We start from the raw sequence: 27,760 nt of genomic DNA, 5'->3' as shown, positions 1-27,760 counted from the left end.
GCTGCTACCAGCGTTACTCTACTTTTATTATGTAAAATGAGTCAGCACACTGGGGCAGAGCTCGGCAATGAAGCTGCTACCAGCGTTACTCTACTTTTATTATGTAAAATGAGTCAGCACACTGGGGCAGAGCTCGGCAATGAAGCTGCTACCAGCGTTACTCTACTTTTATTATGTAAAATGAGTCAGCACACTGGGGCAGAGCTCGATAATGAAGCTGCTACCAGCGTTACTGAACTTTTATTATGTAAAATGAGTCAGCACACTGGGGCAGAGCTCGATAATGAAGCTGCTACCAGCGTTACTCTACTTTTATTATGTAAAATGAGTCAGCACACTGGGGCAGAGCTCGATAATGAAGCTGCTACCAGCGTTACTCTACTTTTATTATGTAAAATGAGTCAGCACACTGGGGCAGAGCTCGGTAATGAAGCTGCTACCAGCGTTACTCTACTTTTATTATGTAAAATGAGTCAGCACACTGGGGCAGAGCTCGGCAATGAAGCTGCTACCAGCGTTACTCTACTTTTATTATGTAAAATGAGTCAGCACACTGAGGCAGAGCTCGGTAATGAAGCTGCTACCAGCGTTACTCTACTTTTATTATGTAAAATGAGTCAGCACACTGAGGCAGAGCTCGGTAATGAAGCTGCTACCAGCGTTACTCTACTTTTATTATGTAAAATGAGTCAGCACACTGAGGCAGAGCTCGGCAATGAAGCTGCTACCAGCGTTACTCTACTTTTATTATGTAAAATGAGTCAGCACACTGGGGCAGAGCTCGATAATGAAGCTGCTACCAGCGTTACTCTACTTTTATTATGTAAAATGAGTCAGCACACTGAGGCAGAGCTCGGTAATGAAGCTGCTACCAGCGTTACTCTACTTTTATTATGTAAAATGAGTCAGCACACTGGGGCAGAGCTCGGTAATGAAGCTGCTACCAGCGTTACTCTACTTTTATTATGTAAAATGAGTCAGCACACTGGGGCAGAGCTCGGTAATGAAGCTGCTACCAGCGTTACTCTACTTTTATTATGTAAAATGAGTCAGCACACTGTGGCAGAGCTCGGTAATGAAGCTGCTACCAGCGTTACTCTACTTTTATTATGTAAAATGAGTCAGCACACTGGGGCAGAGCTCGGCAATGAAGCTGCTACCAGCGTTACTCTACTTTTATTATGTAAAATGAGTCAGCACACTGAGGCAGAGCTCGGTAATGAAGCTGCTACCAGCGTTACTCTACTTTTATTATGTAAAATGAGTCAGCACACTGGGGCAGAGCTCGATAATGAAGCTGCTACCAGCGTTACTCTACTTTTATTATGTAAAATGAGTCAGCACACTGAGGCAGAGCTCGGTAATGAAGCTGCTACCAGCGTTACTCTACTTTTATTATGTAAAATGAGTCAGCACACTGGGGCAGAGCTCGGTAATGAAGCTGCTACCAGCGTTACTGAACTTTTATTATGTAAAATGAGTCAGCACACTGGGGCAGAGCTCGGTAATGAAGCTGCTACCAGCGTTACTCTACTTTTATTATGTAAATGAGTCAGCACACTGGGCAGAGCTCGATAATGAAGCTGCTACCAGCGTTACTCTACTTTTATTATGTAAAATGAGTCAGCACACTGAGGCAGAGCTCGGCAATGAAGCTGCTACCAGCGTTACTCTACTTTTATTATGTAAAATGAGTCAGCACACTGGGGCAGAGCTCGATAATGAAGCTGCTACCAGCGTTACTCTACTTTTATTATGTAAAATGAGTCAGCACACTGGGGCAGAGCTCGATAATGAAGCTGCTACCAGCGTTACTCTACTTTTATTATGTAAAATGAGTCAGCACACTGAGGCAGAGCTCGGCAATGAAGCTGCTACCAGCGTTACTCTACTTTTATTATGTAAAATGAGTCAGCACACTGAGGCAGAGCTCGGCAATGAAGCTGCTACCAGCGTTACTCTACTTTTATTATGTAAAATGAGTCAGCACACTGGGGCAGAGCTCGGTAATGAAGCTGCTACCAGCGTTACTCTACTTTTATTATGTAAAATGAGTCAGCACACTGGGGCAGAGCTCGGTAATGAAGCTGCTACCAGCGTTACTCTACTTTTATTATGTAAAATGAGTCAGCACACTGGGGCAGAGCTCGATAATGAAGCTGCTACCAGCGTTACTCTACTTTTATTATGTAAAATGAGTCAGCACACTGAGGCAGAGCTCGGTAATGAAGCTGCTACCAGCGTTACTCTACTTTTATTATGTAAAATGAGTCAGCACACTGGGGCAGAGCTCGGTAATGAAGCTGCTACCAGCGTTACTCTACTTTTATTATGTAAAATGAGTCAGCACACTGGGGCAGAGCTCGATAATGAAGCTGCTACCAGCGTTACTCTACTTTTATTATGTAAAATGAGTCAGCACACTGGGGCAGAGCTCGGCAATGAAGCTGCTATATAGCTAATAATAACTATACATATATAATAATACATAATAAATGTAAGCCCTTTGTTTAACATTCCACGCAGTAAATCACTCACCCTCTTTCCAGCTTGCCCCACTTGTCCAGATGGACCTTGGACACCTCTCGGACCCTGCGGAGGACAGGACTCGGCTTATATAGACGGAACGCCAGCCTAGAGGGATGTACTTACGGCAGCATTTGGCCATGCGGCAGCACCTTACCTGAGGACCCGGGTCTCCACCTTCACCTTTCAGACCAGGAGGACCAGGAAGACCCTGAGGAGGAAGAGAGAGGAGGTGGGAGAGAGAGAGAGAGAGAGAGAGAGAGAGAGAGAGAGAGAGAGGACATCAGACACACCAAACAGAGCTGTGAAGGTAGGATGGCTGTACTACACCCAGCTGCACAGCAGGTGGCAGCCTTTCGCTGTGTGTAAACTCGCCTCTGTGTCCAACGTCTGGTTGTCTGCAGAGGACAATCTGAATTCTGGTTTCTAAAGTTAGAAGTGATACTTAAATGACCTTGTTTACTTATTGCATTGTACCTTAGTGCTCTGTATGGTCTATGCCTTGGTCACTCATCCTGGCTTTGGCCAGTTAACCTCAGGCCTGTCTCGCATGATGCTCCTAGTCAATGCAGGGGTGCTATTTTCCTCTGTTCTATATCACATGACTGGGTATACAATGAAACTGCCGTCTTGGTACTTATCCAGTGCACAGACATGCACGATAATCAAGAGATCAGGGTACCGAGGTTTCCATACAAGAAGATCATTGGCTACTTGTAATCTGATTACTGGAACGTGCTCTGCATGAGAAATGGATGTTTTCATTAAAAGAAGATCCATCCGAATAAAATAACAAGGCTCATTTTTCACTTTTACTACCCAGTTTTCAAAGGCTACTTTCTTTTTAACGCATCATGTTAACTTTTTAAAGTCAGTTTCAATGTAAACATGGCAACCCGCTTCGTGTATGTTTGTGTACACGCACTTTCCCGTGTAGTGAAAGCACAAAAATCAATAGTTTAGGCACGTATGTAAGTAGCGCCCCCATGTGACAGGCCTCAAAACCCTGCACCGCACCACAGTATAAGCTTAATACTTCAGTTGGCTAATTTGATCTAAGCTGAGGCGACAGCTGTAAACCTGCACCCTGTAAGAGGAAGAAGGTGGCAAAGACAGTCTGGACTGTCTGCAGTTATACTTCCAAGCATGTCCTCCTTTTTCTGTCCTTTCTGTCCTTTATTTCTCCCCTGAGGTCCACTTATAACTTTTGTGTGGTCTTATGTGCCAAAAATGGTCATAATTCATTTTTTATAGATTAAGTGACCCTTATTAGTCCCACAAACGGGGAAATTTGACCTCTGCATTTAACCCATCCGTGAAGTGAAACACCACATACACACTAGTGAATACACACACACACTAGGGGCAGTGAGCACACTTGCCCGGAGTGGTAGGCAGCCCAATCCGCAGCGCCCGGGGTGCAATTAGGGGTTAGGTGTCTTGCTCAAGGACACCTCAGTCATGTGCTGTTGGCTCTGGGGATCAAACCGGCCACGAGGCTGGTTCCCTAACCTCCAGACCACGACTGACCCAACTGCCCCAATTATATGACCATTTCTTAACAGTGCAGGCTGTTTTTATATGTTAATGAGCTGTATTCTGATTGGACACCCTGCACTGTGCCTCGTTCAAGAAGCACTCCGGCCTGAAACACTAACTTCAGAGCCAATCACATCACAACGTCATGATTTTGCAGGTTAGGTTCCACATTTGGACTGGAGATTGGAGAGTGAATGGTTAAATTTGACCATTTTTACACTCTTCTATGTAAGAAAGTGAGGAAAATTAGGTTTTCCCCACTACTGGCCATTAGCTGTGTTCAACTAACCTACTGACTGCAATTGAAATCACTGTAATCAAAAGTTTCATCCTGCAGATTTTACATTTTACATGAATTCAACTTTGTTGACCTCTGAAGGGGCCGGGCTTTGGATTGCAGCACTGAAGACACCAAATACAAAGAGCACTAATTTTTGGACACAACATTTTACATAATTAATACATAATTATCTGGACACCACATTTTACATAAGCCTTTCTGACCTAAGCTCACCTGATTTAAACTAAGCAGGCCTAAGCAGAGCGAAGCTATGCAGATCCACTGTATTCATCCCACTATATTGTCATATTCCTCATTAAAACTGCATTATATAAATTTTTTGTTGTTAAAATTGAGATTAAGAGAAAAAACGCAGTCCAACATATGCTGAGAATCGCCTTGTGAAGCCTGAAATAATCGTTTAGGAAAACGTCAGAAGCGTAAGTAGTTTTTCAGACCATGTCGTACGTCCTTACATGTTAACATCACACACAGGATTGAAAAAGAAGGTCTTGCGAGATGTTTAGGTCTCAAAATCAACATTATACTAACGCAAATATGACAACATTAGTAGATAGCTCATTCACATCCTCAGACACGTCCTTCACCACGTTTTGTTCTCTTTAAATTCTCTTTTATTCATCAGATTCATGCACTCGGGGAAGGGGAAGCACAACCCAAGCTACTAAATGTTTTCCGCACACTGGGCCATTTATCAAACAGCTTTCATATAGCACTGAATAGACCTACATGAATTCATGGCCTTAGATCAGTGCGCTTCTTTGGAAAGGCTTGATAAATATAGGCCACTGTGCGCAGTTACACATTTCCACCAGAGAGGGCTCCAAATCCCCAGAGCTTACAAAGTGTAGCTTCAAAATGCCAAGTCTCTGCTTAATCACATTAAAATGAAACTTTTTCTCCATTGTCTTATAGTTCCACCTTGGTCCTTCAAGGAGAGTCCTCAGCAAATTTCTAGAGTAACTGCAGCTTATAGTCGCGTATGAGGACTCGCCAGTAAAGTCTGTCAATAAGTCTCATCTCCGTCTTATTTCAGCTTCTCCTCGCAGTGCTCGCAGGAGCGCCCATAAAAGCCAGAAGAAAGCAGGGTGATGCCCCCGCAGCGCAGACCTGAAGTGGCATCAGCTGCGATTAAGTGGAGGATCGCATGACAGCGGCTGCAGATGAGAAAACGCTGTCTTGGAGATGCAGCACCCTAAACCAGAAGAGCTGACTCACAATCAGTGCTCTTTTCAGGCCTTTATTACTTGGTGGGAAAAGGCCGCAGGGAGACAGAACGGTCATTAGTAGCTGTATCTGACCCCCGAAACGTGCTCCAGTTTAATACAGCAGGCACAGAGAGCTCTCTGACTGCACAGAGGCACTTAGCGCCAGCGCAGAACGTCAGACAGATAGAATTATACACACAGCAGAGCTGCACTGCAGACCGTCAGCCTGAGAACATGAAGTATGAGCTCAGTGTTAGACGTGACTGCTGTGCTGCAGTCAGACTGCTGCAGTAATGCATGTAGGTGTTGGGATATACATATAATATGTGCATGTCCTGGTCAAAGTCCAGAGAAGGCACTTCTGCACATTAATGCACTATTACTGTTTATTTGCTGAATTAAGCATTTGTGGGAAAAAAAAACTATGAATATTTTCCAATATGCTCAGCTCAGCTAATGGAAACTGTGCAACTGTCCACATTTTGGATGAACTTATTTCCATTTAGAAAACCAGCAAAACATGCACAGTGACTGGGGCACGAACACAATGCAGATAACTTCTGATTCATTTACTTATTTCCACTGTCAGGAGCTTCCAAGTGTTGTTGGCCCTATTACTGATCATGCCTTGCTCTCTCTCTCTCGCTCTGTCTCTCTCTCTCTCTCTCTCTCTCTCTCTCTCTCTCTCGCTGTCTCTCTCACTCTCTCTCGCTGTCTCTCTCACTCTCTCTCTCTCTCTCTCGCTGTCTCTCTCTCTCTCTCTCGCTCTGTCTCTCTCTCTCGCTCTGTCTCTCTCTCTTTCTCTCTCTCGCTGTCTCTCTCTCTCTCTCTCTCACTCTCTCACTCTCTCTCTCACTCTTTCTCTCTCTCTCTCTCACTCTTTCTCTCTCTCTCTCTTTCTCTCTCTCTCTGTCTCTCTCTCTCGCTCTGTCTCTCTCTCTTTCTCTCTCTCTGTCTCTCTCTCTCTGTCTCTCTCTCTTTCTCTTTCTCTCTGTCTCTTTCTCTCTGTCTCTCTCTCTCTCTCACTCTTTCTCTCTCTCACTCTTTCTCTTTCTCTCTGTCTCTCTCGCTCTGTCTCTCTCACTCTTTCTCTCTCTGTCTCTCTCTCTCTCTCTCACTCTTTCTCTCTCTCACTCTTTCTCTTTCTCTCTGTCTCTCTCGCTCTGTCTCTCTTACTGTCTCTCTCTCTCGCTCTGTCTCTCTCTCTCGCTCTGTCTCTCTCTCTTTCTCTCTGTCTCTCTCGCTGTCTCTCTCTCACTCTTTCTTTCTGTCTCTCTCTCTCTCTCTCTCTCTCTCTCTCTGTAGGCAGGATGATCCTCCTCCTTCCCATCTCTCAGCTGAGGTAACAGAATTAGCCGTTAGTTTTCTCCTCTAAGCATATTGTATATATACAAAGCATATAGCTTTGTGTCATAGAGGGACACCAGGCTAGCAGGCATTTGGTCATGGCTAAATAAATGTCATTAAAAAAATAAATAAAAACTTTTTAAACATGACTACTGGAAAATTCTGTGTGACTGACTGTTTTCCAGAGCAGATCTCTTCTGTTAGAGATATTAATGTTTTTGGAAGCAACATAAACTCTGGGTCACTGAGAGAGAGAAATCTGGACACTCACCACAGGGCCAGACCGTCCAGTTAGACCCATTGGACCAGGAGGACCTCTCATAGCAAGCTGTGGAGAAAAAACACCAGTTAGAACCACCTTATAAACAAATAAACAAACAAAAACATACGCAAAAAGGTTCCCTCTCCCAGGCAAATGACATGTTCTATTGATTTTGACTAAATGAGCTCGTCCTCTACAGAGAACACACATCTGCACAATTTAATGCACAATTACTGTTTATTTACTGACTTTAACACATTGAAGAAAATAAAACATGAAATGTAGGCTGTGCAAAACGTATGGCACATTTTATATGCCATATTCAAGAAGCTATATTTTAGGGTGTTCACCTTGAAAATCAATAGAACATGTCATTTGACCAGGGGTGTTCAAACTTTTGCAGGTGACTGTGCATATCATATACAAAAATAAAACATACTAATATATAACCTCCATATACGTTAAAAAATCATGAATAAACACACATGCATATATCCCAAACTCAGAGAACTAAAATAATCATACACAAATAACCAAACATAAACACTCAGGAAACGTTCAGTCACTCTGTTTGGGTATGAGTGTTTATATCATCAGACACGCTGTCTGGTCCTCTGCCTGGCCTGTTAGTGTCTCTGTGCTGGGGGATGAGGATTCTCCTCCCTCTTTACACGCAGACCCTCATTTCTCTCTGCCAGCTTCTAACACACCTGTTGGTTTATCCCACCTGTGGGTCGTTAACCTCAGTGCTATTTTTACACTTCCACTCTCAATTTAACAACAGTAAAAAAACAAAACAAAACAAAAAAAAACCAAAGTGTGAAATTATGTGTGACGATGTTTCAGACAGATGGTGTTTGTGTTATAAGAGCAAATGTTCAGTAGGAAACAGTAGAAACTCATCTAGAGGGAATCCATGTTCAAATCTTTGGAATGTTCAAAAGTCTGGAATGTTCAAAGGTTTAGAATCAATGTTCAAAAATTTGGAATGTTTAAAAGTTTGGAATGTTCAAAAGTTTGGAATGTTCAAAAGTTTGGAATGTTCAAAAGTCTGGAATGTTCAAAGGTTTAGAATCAATATTCAAAACTTTGGAATGTTCAAGAGTCTGGAATGTTCAGAAGTTTAGAATCAATGTTCAAAAATTTGGAATGTTCAAAAGTTTGGAATGGTGAAAAGTTTAGAATCAATATTCAAAAGTTTGGAATGTTCAAAAGTTTGGAATGTTCAAAAGTTTGGAATGCTCAAAAGTTTAGAATCAATGTACAAAAGTTTGGAATGTTCAAATGTTTGGAATGTTCAAAAGTTTGAAACCAATGTTTTAAAATTTGCCATGTTCAAACGTTGTGAATTTGCTATACAAATTTTTCCAATGAATGTTCAAAAGTTTATAATCAGTGTTCAAAAGTTTGGAGCAAATGTTCAAAATTTGTAGCTGTTATTCAAAAGTTTGGAATCAGTGCTCCAAAGTGTAGAAATTATATTCAAAAGTTTAGAGTGTTTTCAATAATATAAATCCAGTGTGGCTGCAGATGAATGTGTAAAATGATTGCAATGTGCTTGTCCTATACAATTTCACAGGTTTCAGGTTAAAGCTGTAAATACAACTAAAGAAATATTGTATGCATCCACAATGATGAAAACAAAGCTGATGATGACTCTAAAACACTAAGAAAGCCATAAAAAATAAGTTTTAATAAATATTATTTTTAAAAATATCTTTTGAAAAACAGTTTGAAATATTAAAATCCATGTTGCATATTTTATAAAATATATAAGCGATAAAACATAATATAAATATAAAATAAAGAAACAAATGATAATATGGCAAGTGATTCCAAACTTTTAAATAGTAGTACATATTTCACAAAGCAGGATTTTCTCAGTGAGCCAGATAACTTACAGCAGTCAGGCCCATCTAATAGAAGAAGAGGTGAGGAGTACTGATTTTAGACAGTCCTCACTAAAATTATTCAGCTCACAAATAAATCCTGCTTCACGAAATGCCCCCCAGGGAAATCCCCTCTCTAACTGCCCCTCCCTCCTCAGCGTGACACGCCTCTCCACTTCTCAGCTAAAGGCTGTAAAGTTTACGCTCCGGTAACTCCTCCCAAGCCTGGGCCAGCTGTAAAATGTTCCTGAGCTGTTTTGCCCCCTGCTGCACTCACCCTGGCCTGGGACAGGATGGCCTGAGCCTGCGCCTCCTGAGCCGATACCACCGGGCCTTTCTCTCCGTCACCACCGAAACGGAACTACAACACACAGACATGCACAATTACTGTTACCAAACTGATTAATAACACAGTGAAAACTAACCACTCGAGTTCAGGATGCCCTGCATATTTCAGCTGAGTGGTTTAGTACATCCTGCGTATTACATACATCATGTCCAGCACTGCCAATATGCAGAATTTTGCATGTGTATAGTTTATACTTTTTTATTTCATATATATTAGTGCACTTTTTCATCCTTCACAGGTGAGAGCAAGCTGGCACAGAATATTTCTCTGGGATAAATAAAGTTGATCTTTTTTCCTTTTTTTTTTTTTGGTCTTACATTTTTCATGTATAATTTTTAACACGTTCTTACTTCCTCAATTAATCAACTGAAAACAAAATGATCAGAAAACTAAAATAAGATAAAACGAAAAGCTAAAAATGGATTGCAGTAGATATTTTGTGTTTCCTGTATATTTCCCAGTTATTACTTAGTACATCCTGAATATTTCCAGTATAATAATTAATACTTCCTGTATATTTCCAGTATAATATTCAGTACTTCCCGTATATTTCCAGTATAATATTCAGTACGTCCTGAATATTTCCAGTATAATAATTAGTACTTCCTGAATATTTCTAGTATAATAATTAGTACTTCCTGTATATTTCCAGTATAATATTCAGTACTTCCTGAATGTTTACAATATTATATTTAGTACTTCCTCTATATTTCCAGAATAATATTCAGTACTTCCTGAATATTTCCAGTATAATAATTAGCACTTCCTGAATATTTCCAGTATAATAATTAGTACTTCCCGTATATTTCCAGTATAATATTCATTACTTCCTGAATATTTCCAGTATAATAATTAGTACTTCCTGAATATTTCTAGTATAATAATTAGTACTTCCTGTATATTTCCAGTATAATATTCAGTACTTCCTGAATATTTCCAGTATAATAATTAGCACTTCCTGAATATTTCTAGTATAATAATTAGTACTTCCTGTATATTTCCAGTATAATATTCAGTACTTCCTGAATGTTTACAATATTATATTTAGTACTTCCTCTATATTTCCAGTATAATATTCAGTACTTCCTGAATGTTTACAATATTATATTTAGTACTTCCTCTATATTTCCAGAATAATATTCAGTACTTCCTGAATATTTCCAGTATAATTATTAGCACTTCCTGAATATTTCCAGTATAATAATTAGTACTTCCTGTATATTTCCTGTATAATATTCAGCACTTCCTGAATATTTCTAGTATAATAATTAGTACTTCCTGTATATTTCCAGTATAATATTCAGTACTTCCTGAATGTTTACAATATTATATTTAGTACTTCCTCTATATTTCCAGTATAATATTCAGTACTTCCTGTATATTTTAAACTGTATTATGGTCTAGGAATTTATATATGGAGCCACTGTAAAGTGATACCAACCCCTGATTTCTACTCTAAACGTTACTCTCATCTGTATAATATCCACTCTAAGTCATTGCACATCACACAGTACGCAGGTGTAGCTATAGAGGAGAGTAATGAGGTCATCGATGTGAATGATAAAGGGTCTTTACAGGCAGCATCAGCATGGTACCAGGAGGACCCGGCATCCCATCGGCTCCAGGAAGACCGGCACGTCCTGCAGGACCCTGATGGAGAGAAACAGAGGGAGGAATCACCGAGTTAGATGAGTTATTGTGTGAAATGAGGTCAAACTGAGGAAACATGGCTGTGCAGATTCCACAGAACGAAAAACGGAAAATCTTATTGCTCAAATGTTGATATTTGATGGCTTTGTTGACATTTGAAGGACACGTAATGAGGATTTTCCTACATTCCAAAGGAGCTATCACATCAGACGCTGTATCGGAGACTTCAGGACCAGACAAAACCATACAGTTCAGTGAATTAAAGCTGAGAATGCTTTTAGTTTTTCCACGAGAAGCCGTTAATTTCACATGGAGTCCCTTAATGTAGTTCAGTAGCAGATAAATATGAGCGTTATTAGTTTCCCAAATCGGAGCCCAGTCGCTTTATTGAGGCTGCTACTAAAGCTTAAGAGGACAGACGTAAGAATACTGGGCTCTTTTCCAGTTTAGCGCAGTTTAGAAATCAAAATACTTTTATTGAAGCCCAATTTGAGAAGTTTTTTCAGCTACAAGAATAAAACCGAGTTCTGAGAGAGAGGTGGCCACCATCTCTCCAGTAAACCTGACCACACATGTTTAAACATGTTGGAGATATCTCATCTCCCACATGACTATCCCTTGCGCTCGATTTACACACACTTTTCTTAACCTCCTCTGGTGACCTCCTGCTCTAAATCTGCCATATCCTTACAGCTTTGCTCCTTTTGTAGCTGATCCATGAAAGTTAAATAAACACAGGAAACAAGCACTTCTGGCACATCATTAAGAACACAGAGGAGGCCCTGAAGAGTCAGCTATCCTAACTCCGAACACACTGAACCAGTGTTCCCCACCAAACATCAATAAACCCAGACGTCTGAGTGGTGTGTATTACCAGTGTGAGGTAAATCTATGGAATGGTCTTCCTCACTCAGCCTGGTTCATCTGGACTGTTGTTTCTTCAAATGTAAAGTTTTAAAACTTGCTATGTTAAAATGTTGATGCTCAATGGAGAATGAGGATGCTTAGTGGAGAATTTTGGCGTCTGATGGAGAATAATGGTTCTTGGCGTAAATGATTTCTTCATGAAGAATACTGGACAATGAAGGTGGCTGATGGAGAGTAATGTTGTTTGTAGGGGAATGTTACATATTTGCTGGAGATATCTGATGGTGAATGATGGTGTTTGTTGAATATATTTTAAGGTGAATGATGGTATTTGTTGGAGATATCTGATGGCAAATGACGGTGTTTGTTGGTAAGTAATTGTAGTAGTTGGAGAACGTTGTGTTTGGTGGAGAACGTTGGTGATAGTTGGAAAGTGTAAGTGTATGGAGGGAAAGGTTAGTGTTTGGCGGAGAATCATGGGGTTTGGTGGAGAATGATGATGTTTACTGGAGATATCTGATGGTGAATGACAGTGTTTGTTGGTAAGTAATTGTAATAGTTGGAGAACGTTGTGTTTGGTGGAGAACGTTGGTGATAGTTGGAAAGTGTAAGTGTATGGAGGGAAAGGTTGGTGTTTGGCGGAGAATCATGGGGTTTGGTGGAGAATGATGATGTTTACTGGAGATATCTGATGGTGAATGACAGTGTTTGTTGAAGATATTTTAAGGTGAATGATGGTATTTGTTGAAGATATCTGATGGCGAATGATGGTGTTTGTTGGTAAGTAATTGTAGTAGTTGGAGAACGTTGTGTTTGGAGGAGAACGTTGGTGATAGTTGGAAAGTGTAAGTGTATGGAGGGAAAGGTTGGTGTTTGGCGGAGAATCATGGGGTTTGGTGGAGAATGATGATGTTTAATAGAGATGTTTAATGGCGAATGATGGTGTTTGTTGGAGAATAATCATATTGTTGGTGTTTGTGAAGAATGTTGGTCATACTTGGCTTTCAAAGCGTAAGTGTATTGAGGGAAAGGCTGGTGTTTGATGGAGGATCATGAGGCTTGGTGAAGAACGATGGTGTTTGGTGGAGATATCTGATGGTGAATAATGGTGTTTGTTGGAGAATGTAAGGGTCTGGTGGAAAATGTTGGTGATTGTTAAATAGTAGTACTCGGGAGAAAATGATGGTTGGAGATTGTTGGAGAACAAAGGTGTTTGTTGGAGAATGATAGTGTTTAGTGGAGAATGATGGTACTTGATAGAAAACAATGGTCTTTGTTGGAGAATGATGATGTTTGCTGGAGACAGTTAGTATACGGTGGAAAGTAATAATGCTTTGTTTTTGTAGAATTATGGAGTTAAATAATTCTGGCCTACATTCAGTTTGTGTTTGAGGCAAAACGTTGGCATTTGGTGGGAAATTTTGATAAGGCGAGGCCTTTACCTTGAGCAATGCACAGAAAGAAAGTCCCTTACTATTTAGACCTGGAGCCACATAATCACTGACATGACCTTTTCATATTACTAAGGGTATCAATGGATGAAAGAGCATAACTCTATGGCTGTGCCGTCCCTTTGTCCTGCCAAGATAACTGGCAGTACTGTTAGCATTCCCTGTATGTACACTATTCATTTAGAGCCTGTTTGTGAGAGCTAGCAGAATCCACACTCTAAAACTAACAGCAGCTTTCCAGCCAGAGTCAGAACACTCCCAGCAACGATCTACAGCAATGATCAATTACAGACGTGCCAATACTGGAGCAGAACAAACACATAAAAGGCCAACAGCATTTTCTTAAACAAACAATCCAATCTGTCCATCTCAGTATAAGTGGCAGCCAACTTATCTGGGTACAATTTTGACCGAAGCTGTAAAACCAGTCATCACATCAATTTGACTGCCTGAGATGATAACAAGTACAAATTATCCACCTTCAGAATTGTAGTCCCCAACAAGACAGAGGCTATTTTTCACTATTCACTCTAAGCCTGCATTGTTTAGTCAGTTGCCAGTTGGACTCTGGGAGAGATATATATATCTGGCATCTGTCTTCCACTATTTCTGATGATTTGTGCATTTATTGTGCAATATAAATATTTTCTGGCCATTTAAAAAAAAAAGTTATCAAGATATTTGCCAGATTCTTGACTCAATGCCCTGGGAATGACCTCTTCCAGGAATCTAACACACTGTATTCCCCAGTCCAGGGGTCAAAGCAGTGGACAGGGACTAAAATAGACACTCACCCTGTCACCAGAATCTCCGGGTGGGCCTGGGGGACCTTGTAGACCTGGGGGTCCTGGAAGACCCTAAAGAGCCAAAGCAAAGTCAGACATCTAAAACTCAGTGGCACAGCACAAACAAGAAAGTAGTCCAAGGCCTGGTTAAGGACAGAGTCCAAAACAATGACTTACAGCAGGACCAGGCGCTCCTGGGGGCCCCTCGATCAGCATTCCCTGAAACGAAGAAAGTTGAAAAAAATAGTTGGAAAAAATGAAAGAAATCATATTCATAACTGAGGGCAAGACATTTATATTAAAAACAAATTGACCTATTTCCCTGTAACGCCAGTGCAATATGGTTTCAAAGGGGAACTGAATGGTTAAGATTCAAACAAAGTCATTCAGAGAGGTTTGATGTCGATCTCAGAATTGCTCACAGTGGTGTTGATAGGAACCAGACATCCACCTCTAAAAGCTGATATTTTGATGATATTTTTGAGAGGATTTTGGACTAAAAAATATGTTTAAAACCTCTTAATAGGTAAAGTGGAACCTGCAGGGCGTTGTAATGCAATAGAGTCCCAAAAGAAAACAGATTTCAGATTTATCACTATTTTGTCATCATCAACATCCCAAACAAAATGTCTATATTTTGTCATGGTGACGTCTGGTTCCTATCACCACCACTGTAAAGAAAAGAGTCTCTATAATGAATGATTTCACACCAAACCACTCGCAGTGACTTTGTTTACATCTCTAACAGTGAATTAAGCTTTTTAAACACTGTCCACAGGCCAATGGTGAAGCTTTGTTTCCTTAGAGCTGTACACCAGTCAAGAGTTAGATAGTTTTGTATTAATTTAATCAATTAGAACAAAAAAGTATGTTTTACACTCATTACACTGACCTGAGACCCAACTAAACATTTCCTTGTTAGTGGACAGGATTTGGGTTAATGGGCCAGGCTGTATCTGCAGGGTATTATTCTCAACTACTCTTGAAGTAGTAACTTACGGGTTCGATGACGGCTGGCTCTCCCTTCTCTCCTTTCTGTCCCAGAAAAGCCCCTCCACCGACCTGTAGGACATACAGCAGGCCAAAGGTCAACACCAGACCACTGCAGCACAGGAGGCCTGGACTAGACTGAGCTATTTACTGCAGTCAGCTTCAAATGCATGCAAAAAGAAGAAGATGCCACTAGAACCGGGTTTGGATATGAATTAGCACCTGTATCGGTCTGTATTAGTAACATTGCTATCAGTATTATCAATATGAATATTGATCATTTATTTTGAATAAGATGCCACTAGATTTCGGTTTGGGTGTAAAACAGTGGCCCTTTTTTAGCAATAGTAATAGTGCTATTAAAACTGCAAATATGAATCATTTATTTTGCATGCGCTATGGAGGATACATCCAAAATATGCAAAAATTTGGGCACCCCAGATCATGTTTTATTGATTTTCGATTGCAAATAAGTAAAGATGTTCCATACAGTGAACTTCCTAAATATGGAAAATGTGTATTGCACAATTTCTATTTGACAAATTTCATAAATTGGAAAAAAAAAAAATTTCACAGGCCAATTTGGTAAATTCAATTTTTTGAAGGCCATTTTCCCCCAATTTGTTCAATTCAGCAAATAGCGTTTGCACATTAAAGTGCGTAGAACTGCGTTCTCTGCGGAGGATTTGCTTTCAATCAGAAAAAGCAATAAAATGTGATTTGACCAGGGGTGCTCAAACTTTTGCATAAGTCTGTACAAACAGTTATCTTCTTACATGCAAATAGAAAAAGATGACACCTCAACCAGGTAGTCCAGGTTAGTGGTGGTAGAGGCTGTAAGATACATGAACTGGACACTAAATGCTTAAGATGGGCCGCCATGCTGTTGTTCTTCGAGCAGACGGTGTGTTCACTGCAGACTGTTCAGGACAGCGTGACTACATGCATATTACAGTGCGCATGCTACAGAGTATGCACTACAAGGCGATATTTACTTACATGACCGCTGCGTGTGCTTTTGTGTTATAGAGCATGTTATGTGTATATTTTAATGGGCCTCTTACAGAGAATTCTTTATTTGCCTTGTCCATGCTCCGCCCCTTCTCCGTCAGAGAAGCTTTGCAGAATGTAAGCAACGTAAACTGTACAATAACTCAGTTTACATCACAACACCTACATCTAGAGGGAGTTCTTCATGTCCAATAAATTCATTCTGTTGTGTTGGCTCAGCCTCTGTACTGTATATAACTACTGCATGTCAGAACTGTATATAACTACTGCATGTCAGAACTGTATATAACTATGGTATGTAAGTACTGTATATAACTACTGCATATCAGTACTGTATATAACTACTGCATGTCAGAACTACTGCATGTCAGAACTGTATATAACTATGGTATGTAACTACTGTATATAACTACTGCATGTCAGAACTACTGCATGTCAGAACTGTATATAACTATGGTATGTAACTACTGTATATAACTACTGCATGTCAGAACTGTATATAACTATGGTATATAAGTACTGTATATAACTACTGCATATCAGTACTGTATATAACTACTGCATGTCAGAACTGCATATAACTATGGTATATCAGTACTGTATATAACTACTGCATGTCAGAACTGTATATAACTATGGTATATCAGTACTGTATATAACTACTGCATGTCAGAACTGTATATAACTATGGTATGTAAGTACTGTATGTAACTACTGCATGTCAGAACTGTATATAATTATGGTATGTAAGTACTGTATATAACTACTGCATGTCAGAACTGTATATAACTATGGTATGTAAGTACTGTATATAACTACTGCATGTCAGAACTGTATATAACTATGGTATGTAACTACTGTATATAACTACTGCATGTCAGAACTGTATATAACTATGGTATATAAGTACTGTATATAACTACTGCATATCAGTACTGTATATAACTACTGCATGTCAGAACTGCATATAACTATGGTATATCAGTACTGTATATAACTACTGCATGTCAGAACTGCATATAACTATGGTATATCAGTACTGTATATAACTACTGCATGTCAGAACTGTATATAACTATGGTATGTAAGTACTGTATATAACTACTGCATATCAGTACTGTATATAACTATGGTATGTAAGTACTGTATATAACTACTGCATGTCAGAACTGTATATAACTATGGTATATAAGTACTGTATATAACTACTGCATGTCAGTACTGTATATAACTATGGTATATAAGTACTGTATATAACTACTGCATGTCAGAAATGTATATAACTATGGTATGTAAGTACTGTATATAACTACTGCATGTCAGAACTGTATATAACTACTGCATGTCAGAACTGTATATAACTATGGTATATAAGTACTGTATATAACTACTGCATGTCAGAACTGCATATAACTACTGCATGTCAGAAATGTATATAACTATGGTATATAAGTACTGTATATAACTACTGCATGTCAGAACTGTATATAACTACTGCATGTCAGAAATGTATATAACTATGGTATATAAGTACTGTATATAACTACTGCATGTCAGAAATGTATATAACTATGGTATGTAAGTACTGTATGTAACTACTGCATGTCAGTACTGTATATAACTATGGTATGTAAGTACTGTATGTAACTACTGCATGTCAGAACTGTATATAACTATGGTATGTAAGTACTGTATATAACTACTGCATGTCAGTACTGTATATAACTATGGTATGTAAGTACTGTATGTAACTACTGCATGTCAGAACTGTATATAACTATGGTATGTAAGTACTGTATATAACTACTGCATGTCAGTACTGTATATAACTATGGTATGTAAGTACTGTATGTAACTACTGCATGTCAGAACTGTATATAACTACTGCATGTCAGAACTGTATATAACTATGGTATGTAAGTACTGTATGTAACTACTGCATGTCAGAACTGTATATAACTACTGCATGTCAGAACTGTATATAACTATGGTATGTAAGTACTGTATATAACTACTGCATGTCAGAACTGTATATAACTATGGTATGTAAGTACTGTATGTAACTACAGAAAGTGTCATATAATACAATAGTATGTAAGTACTAAATATAGCTACAGTATAAAAAGTACTGTGTATAACTATTGCATGTAAATACTGTGCTAACTATTGTGTGTAACTACTGTACATAACTAATTTACATAAGCATTATAAATGACTAATGCATGTAAGTACTGTGTGTAAGTACGGTATTTAAGTACAGTTTGTAAGTACAGTGTGTAAATACTGCATATAACTGCTGCATTAACTACTGTATTTAAGTACTGTACATAACTATTTTACATAAGCATTATATAAACTACAGTATGTATACTCTATATAACTACTATATGTAAATACTGTATATATGCTAAGTACTGTATACCACTACTGCATTAACTACTGTATGTAAGTACAGTATATAGTTACTACATGTAATTACTATACATAACTACTTTGTATAAGCATTGTAGATAACTACAGTATGTGCGTACAGTATATAATTACTGCATGTAAGTACTCTATGGCTACTACGTGAAAATAACTACTTTATATAAGCATTGTACATAACTACAGTATATAAGTACTGTATATAACTACAGTATGTAAGTACTGGCTGAGAATACAAACAGTAGTTCAAACGTGTGTGTGTGTGTGTATGTGGAGGCTTTGGGTGTAGGGGGGTGGGAGTTGGGGGAGGGTTAAATAATGTCTGTTTTCGGTGGAGGTGGGGCACAGGGCGTGTGTGAACAGACAGCTGGGTCTCTGGAATGGGGTAATTGCCGTGCCTTCGGGGTAGTAGGGCAGATAGAGTCCTAACAGGCTGCTGGTTACAACCAGGAGCTGGACAGGACATGGCTTCATTCACAGCATGGAAAACAGCACTGCGTGCAGGTGTGTGGAGATGGGCTACGGTGTGTACAGAGAGATGTTGTGAGTGTGAGAGTTACAAGTCCAAGGAGTTCAAGGACTCCTGGGGCGAATTTCACAAAGTTAGCCATATAACTTAAGCCCATACTCAAGCCTGAACAGCTAAGGGACACCTATAGGTTTTAACACGAGCCAGCACTAGTCTACCACCCTGTATACTTGACTTCTGCTTATGTATGATTGGCTGTCACTGATTTGATTGTTACCCTAATTAACCCCTTAACAAGCCATGGGCCAGAGGGCAGATCCTAAGTTTTATTCTATAAGCTAAGAATAGCTCCATTAGTTTGCACTGAAGTCCCTGTAGTTACTGAATAATAAGCCTCAGTATAAAATAAACCTGGATTGTCAAGGGGATAAACAAATTAGGCATTCATTATTACTCATGCATGTCTAATTTCCCATTTCGGGGGCAGTCATGGGCTGGAGGTTAGGGAACTGGCCCTATGACCGGAAGGTCGCCGGTTCGATCCCTAGGGCTGACAGAGCATGACTGGGGGTCATTGGGGTGACTTGGGGTGCATTTTTGTGATAAAAAAAGGCCATTAATATCGCAGTATTGGGAACAGTGGCCTAGCAGAAGGGATACAAATCATTCATTGATGATCACCCCCACCTATCAAATCGATTTCTACTGGACAGTCCTCAGTTTAGGCTTAAGTTATCCAGCAAACCTTGCTGGAGAAATCCTCACTCATTTTGTCAAACCCCCACAGATTCAACGCAACAGCACAAGGACAGATTCACCACGGCAAGGTTCACATTCCACAGCCTTGAATATGTGAGATCCCCAAATCTACAGCAGTGAGGAACAGCAAACTCATGCACACACTTGGGCTGCACAATATGGACGAAGTGGCACTTTGCATGATGTGGACAAAATATCATATTGCGATTAAGAATTAGCAGAGTAATGCTCTTTATTACACTGCTACTTATTGCAACTGTGATAGGCCGTGTGTTGATGAGCCCTTGGTGGTTAAAAACTGGCCTCAAAATTTGCATTTACTGGATGGATTTCTTGCAAGTCAAGATATAATCTCACAACGAGAACGTCTGGAGGCAACCATGAGAAATTTTGGGATAAGGGTGACCGGGAACGTCGACTTCTTAGGCTGGGGACCAACCGTGTAAAATTTCTGATCTAGTCCATTGCCTTGTGAAGAGTGCAAATTAGGGGGCGACAGCGTGCTCAATTACCCTGTTAGCCCAAGTAAGTCCACCCAAAACTGTAATTAGATGTAGATGTGTGCCGCATGTTAGGAAAACATATTACATACAGTAAAAATAGACATTAACTCTTGAAACAGGAAAACAGATTTGTTTAGCTGTACATTATAACAATTCACTATCTAGCTTGTTTTGCTTGTGTTATTTATTGCACTTTGGATGTCAGTCAGACCTCAAAGTAGAGTGTGATGGTGCACTCGTTCAACACTGGCCGATGGACAACAAGCCTTTTGTTAGCCCATGGATGAAAAGTAAGTGCAGTAAAATAAAAAAGCTTGTAGTAAAAATCAAAATTACTGGTACTTTACTATACATTTATAAAGTGTTTATGAATGGTTGGTTCAATAATGACTGTTAATTAGGTCATTAACACCTCAATTATGACTGCGGGGCAGTCGTGGGCTGGAGGTTAGGGAACTGGCTTTGTGACCAGAAGGTCGCCGGTTCGATCCCCAGAGCTGACAGCACATGACTGAGGTGCCCTTGAGCAAGACACCTAACCCCCAACTGCTCCCAGGGTGCTGTGGATAGGGCTGCCCACTGCGTCAGGCAAGTCTGTTCACTGCTCACTAGTGTGTGTATTCACTAGTGTGTATGTGGTGTTTCACTTCACGGATGGGTCAAATGCAGCGGTGAAATTGCCTCGTTGTGGGACTAAGTGGTGAGCCCATGTTCATCTGTACTATTAAACCTCTGGTGGTCGCTGATCTTTATCTTCAGCCAAAACTGAACATCTCAGCATCGTCAAATATTCAGATATTAGATATAACAGCTCACTGTTGCCATTTTATTTGTGTCATTACTGTGCATTAATTAAGACGTTTATGACATAATAAATAATCATTAACAAACAAATTTCAAGCCATTCGTACAGCCCTCCTGCCTTTAGAGGGTGCGCATTCTTCTTAGCGATACATTTCAAATCCAGCACTAAAAGTTTAACAGGTTTCCCCCCAGACGTGTATTCTTGTTACAAGACCACGAGACTGCTGGATCATGTGGATGCCTTGATTCATCAAAACAAGCACAGAAACTCATCTGGAGCTGTGATCAGCCAGGATGCTCCCAACACTGATTAGCAGGGTCATCTTCTGCAATAAGGCCAATAATCACAATAATAATAAACGATCAATATATTGTGCAGCCCTAAAACATTCACACCCCTCGTTTGCTTGGGTGATGGGGTGCGATACTTACGTCCGTGCCCACTTGGGTTTCCTCTACATCAGTTTCGGCCGGCACTCCGAGCCCAAACTCATCCTCGTAAGTGGCCGTAGGGTTTGGGGCCGCGTTGCCGAATTCATCGTACGCCCCAAACTCATACTGGCTTTTGTCAAGCTCGTTCACATCGTACTCCTTAAGGTCATACTCCTTAAAGTCGTACGCGTCTGCACCTGTGGCGACGGGCTGGGTGGGCTCTGGGCCGGCCGTGGGGTCCAGCCCGGTCTGGGCCGGTTCTGGTACAAAGTGGTCCACGATCTCCTCTTCCACAGCCTTATTACGGCCAAGCATTGCAGCGGGGGGATCAGTGAGCAATGGGAATAAGGCTGTTAGTTAAGCAGGTAAGGCTACTCTATGCATGGATTTAGCCTGAATGTACATGAATTAATTACATTAAGCAGGTCAAATTTTGGACAGCAGCAAGGTGAAACTTTCTTTGTCCCATTTAGCGTCAAGCGTTGGACTGTGAGGACTCCAGATTTCAGGTATTTCCGCAATAGCAGCATTAGATATCGCCGTCTTTGGAAGAAAACCTCGTATCTCCATTTTTGACGTTTTTCAGTTTTTGACATAACTTGAAAATGTCTAGCACCCTTTACATCGTGTGTACATTTCATGATGAATGGACTAAAAAAAATGACCCAAAATGACTCTGAAAAAATTCTGGTTCCATTGATTTACATTAAAAGTAAAGTAGGTTTTTTCCTTCTGCTGTAAAGTTGCCACTTCAGAGATACAAGGTTTTCTTCCGACAACAACAATATATTTGTTATGAACGAGATATTAGCTACAAAGCTGGCATTTATTACGTCTAATAATCAGTGATCAATTACAGCTGATCTGTCAATTTAGCTTTAAATACAATTGAGATGTTACATCTTTACTGAATGCAGTTGAGTCCATTGTAAACAATGCTTGTACTTGAAGATCCCTAATTTAGGGACAAAAAAAGTGACCTTGATTATTAAAAATGCATAATATTTCATGAAAATGAAATAAAACACTATAAATCTATGATGGACATTTCAACAGGTCTGTCTTTTTTCCAAGGTATATTGATAATGAAGGTTCGTGGTTAAATACGAGGGACAAAAGACAGAATCTGAGATGAAACGTCAGAAGCAAAAAAAAAGTCAAATTGCAGAAAGTACAGCGTCTAAATATTTTTGGATTAAAAAAAAAATCATTTTATCCAATCAATTCAATCATTTTATTCAATCAATTTTATATAGCAAGCATTAAAGGCTACCAGATTGAGCTGAAATCACTGTATCCTGCGTTTGAAAAAGCCATAATAAAAGCCCACAGGAAACAGTGGCGACAATTAGCTCAAATGTCCTTGATGCTACCTGGTTTAGCCTTCGCTTGGGAGCATGACGGATGCAAAGACATGAGGATTTGTCCTTTTTAAAAAGGCTCAAGGTTCTTCACACAAAGGGTTTACAGTTCTGCTGTCATGGCATCCATGGCTAATGCAGGGCTAGGGGCACAGCTAGCATGGCTAAACACAGCTAGCGTGGCTAGCAGGCCGTGAAAGCACTCTGCTTGTGTGGTCGTGGTTCAGCGTTAATGATCAGTGCCAGAACTGTTTGCTCGTGCTGTGGTGGAGGACGTCAGGGAGATGGAGGTTGTTGAACAGCTTCACATTTAGCATGTGTTAGCTTTCCCCATCACCCTGGACTGGACTGAGTTCCTCAGAGAACTCCTTCCGGTTTCGACTGGACACACTGCCTTGTCACGTACGGCTAAGGCTGCAAGATCGATGTTTACTTCCCAAATCTGGGCACAATTACGTCTTCTTAAATCCAATCCCAGTCCTTTTCCGCATCCAGCATCTGATAAGAAGAGCTGGAAGCGGCTTAAGCATGGCCAGCAATATCTTGGCTAGGTTCAGTGCAGGCCCTGCTGTAATATGCTTCCCATTAGGGGCTTTTAATGAAGGTTGGCCACCAGTAGAGCCCAAGCCTCACTCTATTTGACAGGAAGGCATGTTCTAATTGGAAACAGAACAGGTTACGTTCTTTATCGCTGGACTGGAGGTTACAGCTCTTACTTTCTGACAACCGTGGACAAATGCAGCCTTAACCGACACGGACACGAACAGGAGAAAGCAAGAAACAAATGCAGGACAATCCACTGAGAAGATGGTCATCATACAGAAACACAGAGTGGATTGCCTATATGTTCTACACGTTTTGTGCTTTCTCATGAAGAAAAACCACATAACAATCACCTGGAATTGTTTTGGTTGTTTCATTTCATACTTATTCCTCGTTCCTGGGCTCTAGGATGCGTAGGGCCAGTTTCTTGGACACAGCCTACTTTCAGACTAAATCGTGGTGCCGATGGTGAATCACCATTGCAAAGCCTTTTCAGTCTAGATGCAGGTCTCTAAGAAACTGGCCCTTATGATAAACCAGAGATAATCTAAAGCACGGAGAATGTAAGCATAAAGAAAAATGAAGACATGTAGTCCTACCTCATTGGGTCCAGTGGTGGGAACCGAAGGCTGAATTTGAGTAGCATCTACAGTTCCGTAGTCAAGCTCACTGTCAGTATAGTACTCGCCGTCTAAGTTGTTTAGCTGAGTCGGTAGCGTCAGAGCGAAAAAGAAAGAAGGAAGAACGAGAAAGGAAGGATTAGTGAGCTAGCACACCCCAGAGCTGTCGGCTAGGCCGCTAGAGCTGCCGGCCTGTGGGCTCTTTCAGACGGCATTAGGGATCTCCTTCGGAAGAGGGCAAGGGGAGATCTCTATGCCACCTGAGCTGGACTATGCTTTGTCCTGTTTTTTTACCCCTAGATTGGCCTTTCTTGCTGGCGCTGTTGCCTGGTAACCATGCCTCTTCTTCTTAGAGACTAAGGCTTTGGCTGCTGTCTTTTTTGGGGCCAGGTACTTATACGGCCTGGGTTTGGACTTAACGGACTTTCTCGTCCTCTTCGCCGTCATGGAGACGCTACGCTTCACTCGCTGCAGGAGAGTTATGGTGACAGAGGGACAAAGAAACACAACAACACACAAAAACTTCAGGATCGACAGACAAGACACCACGTAGGCTAGACTAACCCATAGAAGCCACAGTTATAGAACATTTAACCGGCTAACGTGGTTGGTTAGTGTAGTGGGTAACATCTCTGCCTTCTACACTGTAGACTGGGGTTCAATCCCCCACCTGGGTAAAACACCCTACACTATACCAATAAGAGTCCTTGGGCAAGACTCCTAACACCACCTTCGTCAGCTAAATGCCGTAAATGTAATGCAAAAGAAAGCTGAGCTGTCGCGTTGATAGTTTCTCATTCAAACAAGCAGAATTTGTGGAAAATGTGAAGATTTTAAATTTGATTATTATTTATTTATATATTTTTTTATTTTTGCAAATTTCGGTCCTTCGTTGACTTCAAACGTAAATACAATGTAAATGTAATCGAGGACTTAATCAGCTAAGCAAGTAATTATGTATTTACATTTAAATACTATTGCAAGTCGACAACGGCTCTAGACTTCTAAGGGCTAAACCACCTTGAAGAAAGAGAGAGTGAAAAACAGATAAAAACATTCCCACAGATGGACACCGGCTCGGAAGACTTGAAGACATGGACAAACAACACGAGTGCCCTCGAGACGAGGTCACATGACAGCCAGACACCACATGACAGTCGTGAAACATGCGAGTACATCTTGCTTTCTTTTACCTGCGTCTCGGAAAACTCGCTTGTCGTGTCGGTGGTAGCCGGTCCGTCATAGTAATCATACAATTCGTAATCTACAGCAGTTGTATACTGGGCAGGGAGAGGAAATGAGGTCACAAAAAGGTTAGTAGAGCATACAGGAAACAACACAAGGTACATGATGTAACAAACCCAGCGGGAACGTTACATGTCATTGGCATATTTGCTGCATTTCTCAGAAGCATCGTCTCAACTCAAACATGAATGCGGTCCGTTAGTATCTTATTTGTTATGTTGAGGTGCATCGCACTGAAGAATGTGCAACTAGCATGAGACAGATGCTTTCAGTGAGAACTTTGTAGGCCACTGAGGATGCGTTGTCAGTTTGTTGTCGACGGTCTGCCCATACAAGGAACACTGACTTCAAGCCATTTCTCTCTATGGTGCCCCTGTAGTAAACAAAACCTTATTTACGGCCTGTTTCCCCCTTAATGTCGCTGGAATTTCTGACCGAGCAAACCTGCTTCGTTAACCCCTTAAAATCCATACCAAGGCTTATTGTTCAGTAAATACATTAATGCAAACTGCTTGGGCTTTTCTCAGGTTGTAGAAATGTGTAATAAAACTGTGGGCCTGCCGGTGGGCCCTGCCCATTTAAGGGCTTAAGTGCAGTAGTAAAGTGGCAGTTTACAGTTTGAGGAGCTGGTGTTATAGTCATGTTTAAGTTTAAAAGCAGACTTTACTTTCATGCTAGAACATTTCAGTGCTTGTAGCATGCAATCTGAATACCCCCGGTCGAATTACTGACCCCAAGCATTACTTATTATTTATGTGCACAGTTTAACATATTGGAAAACATAAAATACTGAATGTGCTTTTGCACAGACCTGGGTTTGATATTTCTTTCCCTAATATGTCAAATTCAGCAAATAAACAGCAACGATGCATTAAAATGTGCAGAAACGCGTTCACTATAGAGGATGTGTTGGCGCCCCAGGTCAAAATGTCAAAACATCGTTTGGCCAGGGGTGCCGAAACTTATGCACACAGCTGTACGTAGCGGTCTTTGTGTTGCGACAGCTCGAAGACCTCATGATTCAGGGGATCCAACGACATTCGGGGTTTGTTGACACTGTTTATCACAGGGTGCGATACACAGCTCAGACTCAGAGCTCCTCACATGGGCACGATGACAACAACAGAACGACGCATGACCTCAGAGACTTCTTAAACACAAATAAACAAACAAAAACACAGCTGTTACAGATCAGTGCAACTGGACTGATGGTATCGTCATCAGACTAGGGCAGAGGTGGGCTACAGCACTGTGAAGCGCAGACTAGAATGGGTTTAAAGAAACATCTTGCAGACTTCAAGACTAAACAAAATATGCAAGAAAACTCGGTAACGCTTTATTTGGAGAGTCCACTTTAGATGCTTTGAAGATATTTCATTTACTTTCAAGTTACATTCAATTAAATATCTATTAAATTCATCATAGGGTTCTATGACTCTAAATCTGGTTCTAATCCTAACCCTGACCTTAACCTACACTCAAAACCTGAACCCAGCCCTCACACTGGTCCAAACCCTAACCCTAACCCCACCACTGCGTAGAATCAACTGAGGTTCAGCAGATAGCTTGTTAACAGTTAGAACATCTCTAGATCCTCTACTGGGGACTAGAGTGTACCATCCAAATAAACAGACTGAAGTCTGCCCTTTGCCCACTGAACATCTCCTGACGTTCCCTCAGTGCATTTATATGATGCTTTGCTTATAGGGGGGGGGGGGGGGGGGGGTGTGGGGGGATATCCTTCTGTTTGGTTTCCTTTTTTAGATGTATGCTATTTTATGGGCTGTTTCAAAGTCACTCCAATCACATGAGACTGAAAACGAATGAACATCTAAATTGAATCCGCTTAAAACTGTTAAGGGAAAATGATGGATTTACCTTAACCCTGCTACATAGCACTGACATAATCATGTCATAAACAGACGACATAAGCTGTCTTAAATTGTCACGACAGATTGATTTCAGTATTAGAAGTGTGTTCTATATTAAGACTGTGTACCTATTACTGTGTATGATGATGATAAATGATGGCATCTTTCATTCCAGGTAATGGTATGGTTATATGAGCCTGCTAATTATTACATATAGGGCCTTATGGGTGGATTTGGGATCCTAAACAACTGCCTATACTGCTTATAGCAGAGGTCTTATCCACAACCTTATCCAGGTGCTGGCGTGGCTGCAGGATTTTACTCCATTCAAGTAGAAGCACACTTGATTCCTCTTCTTGTTTGGATAAAAAACCTGCCGCCATAGCAGGTCCTTTGTGGATAAGATTAGTGACCGCTGGCTTACAGAAGCTTAAGGAAGCATAAGCAAGTTATCATCAACATCAGTCAGCTGTAGGTCAGCTTATACAAATGCATATGATATTTCAAATGAGCATTCATCGATTAATCCACGGTAATCAATGAATGAAGGG

The 27,760-nt window shown here is 40.6% G+C and overlaps 1 protein-coding gene across 4 annotated transcripts in view; it reads right to left on the bottom strand.

Annotated features, from left to right (window-relative positions):
• The window catches only part of col11a1a (collagen, type XI, alpha 1a), a 192,442-nt gene that overhangs the window by 120,760 nt on the left and 43,922 nt on the right, over positions 1-27,760 (bottom strand). The window contains exons 6-16 of one of the 4 annotated variants that reach the window (XM_037537324.1): positions 25,287-25,373; positions 24,073-24,177; positions 21,570-21,866; positions 15,174-15,236; positions 14,352-14,393; positions 14,184-14,246; positions 10,997-11,071; positions 9,350-9,433; positions 7,193-7,249; positions 2,684-2,737; positions 2,539-2,592 (exon numbers count right to left, since the gene is read on the bottom strand). In XM_037537324.1, coding sequence (XP_037393221.1) covers positions 2,539-2,592; positions 2,684-2,737; positions 7,193-7,249; positions 9,350-9,433; positions 10,997-11,071; positions 14,184-14,246; positions 14,352-14,393; positions 15,174-15,236; positions 21,570-21,866; positions 24,073-24,177; positions 25,287-25,373 — 981 coding nt within the window. Of the gene's footprint in view, positions 1-2,538; positions 2,593-2,683; positions 2,738-7,192; positions 7,250-9,349; positions 9,434-10,996; positions 11,072-14,183; positions 14,247-14,351; positions 14,394-15,173; positions 15,237-21,569; positions 21,867-24,072; positions 24,178-24,387; positions 24,562-25,286; positions 25,374-27,760 lie in introns of all 4 variants that reach the window. The other 3 variants (XM_037537327.1, XM_037537325.1, XM_037537326.1) reach the window with 3 other exon arrangements.

This window comes from Pygocentrus nattereri, chromosome 3, assembly GCF_015220715.1.
Source record: "Pygocentrus nattereri isolate fPygNat1 chromosome 3, fPygNat1.pri, whole genome shotgun sequence".
Taxonomy (NCBI): Eukaryota; Metazoa; Chordata; class Actinopteri; order Characiformes; family Serrasalmidae; genus Pygocentrus; species Pygocentrus nattereri.
This window is presented reverse-complemented; position numbering and strand designations above follow the sequence as displayed.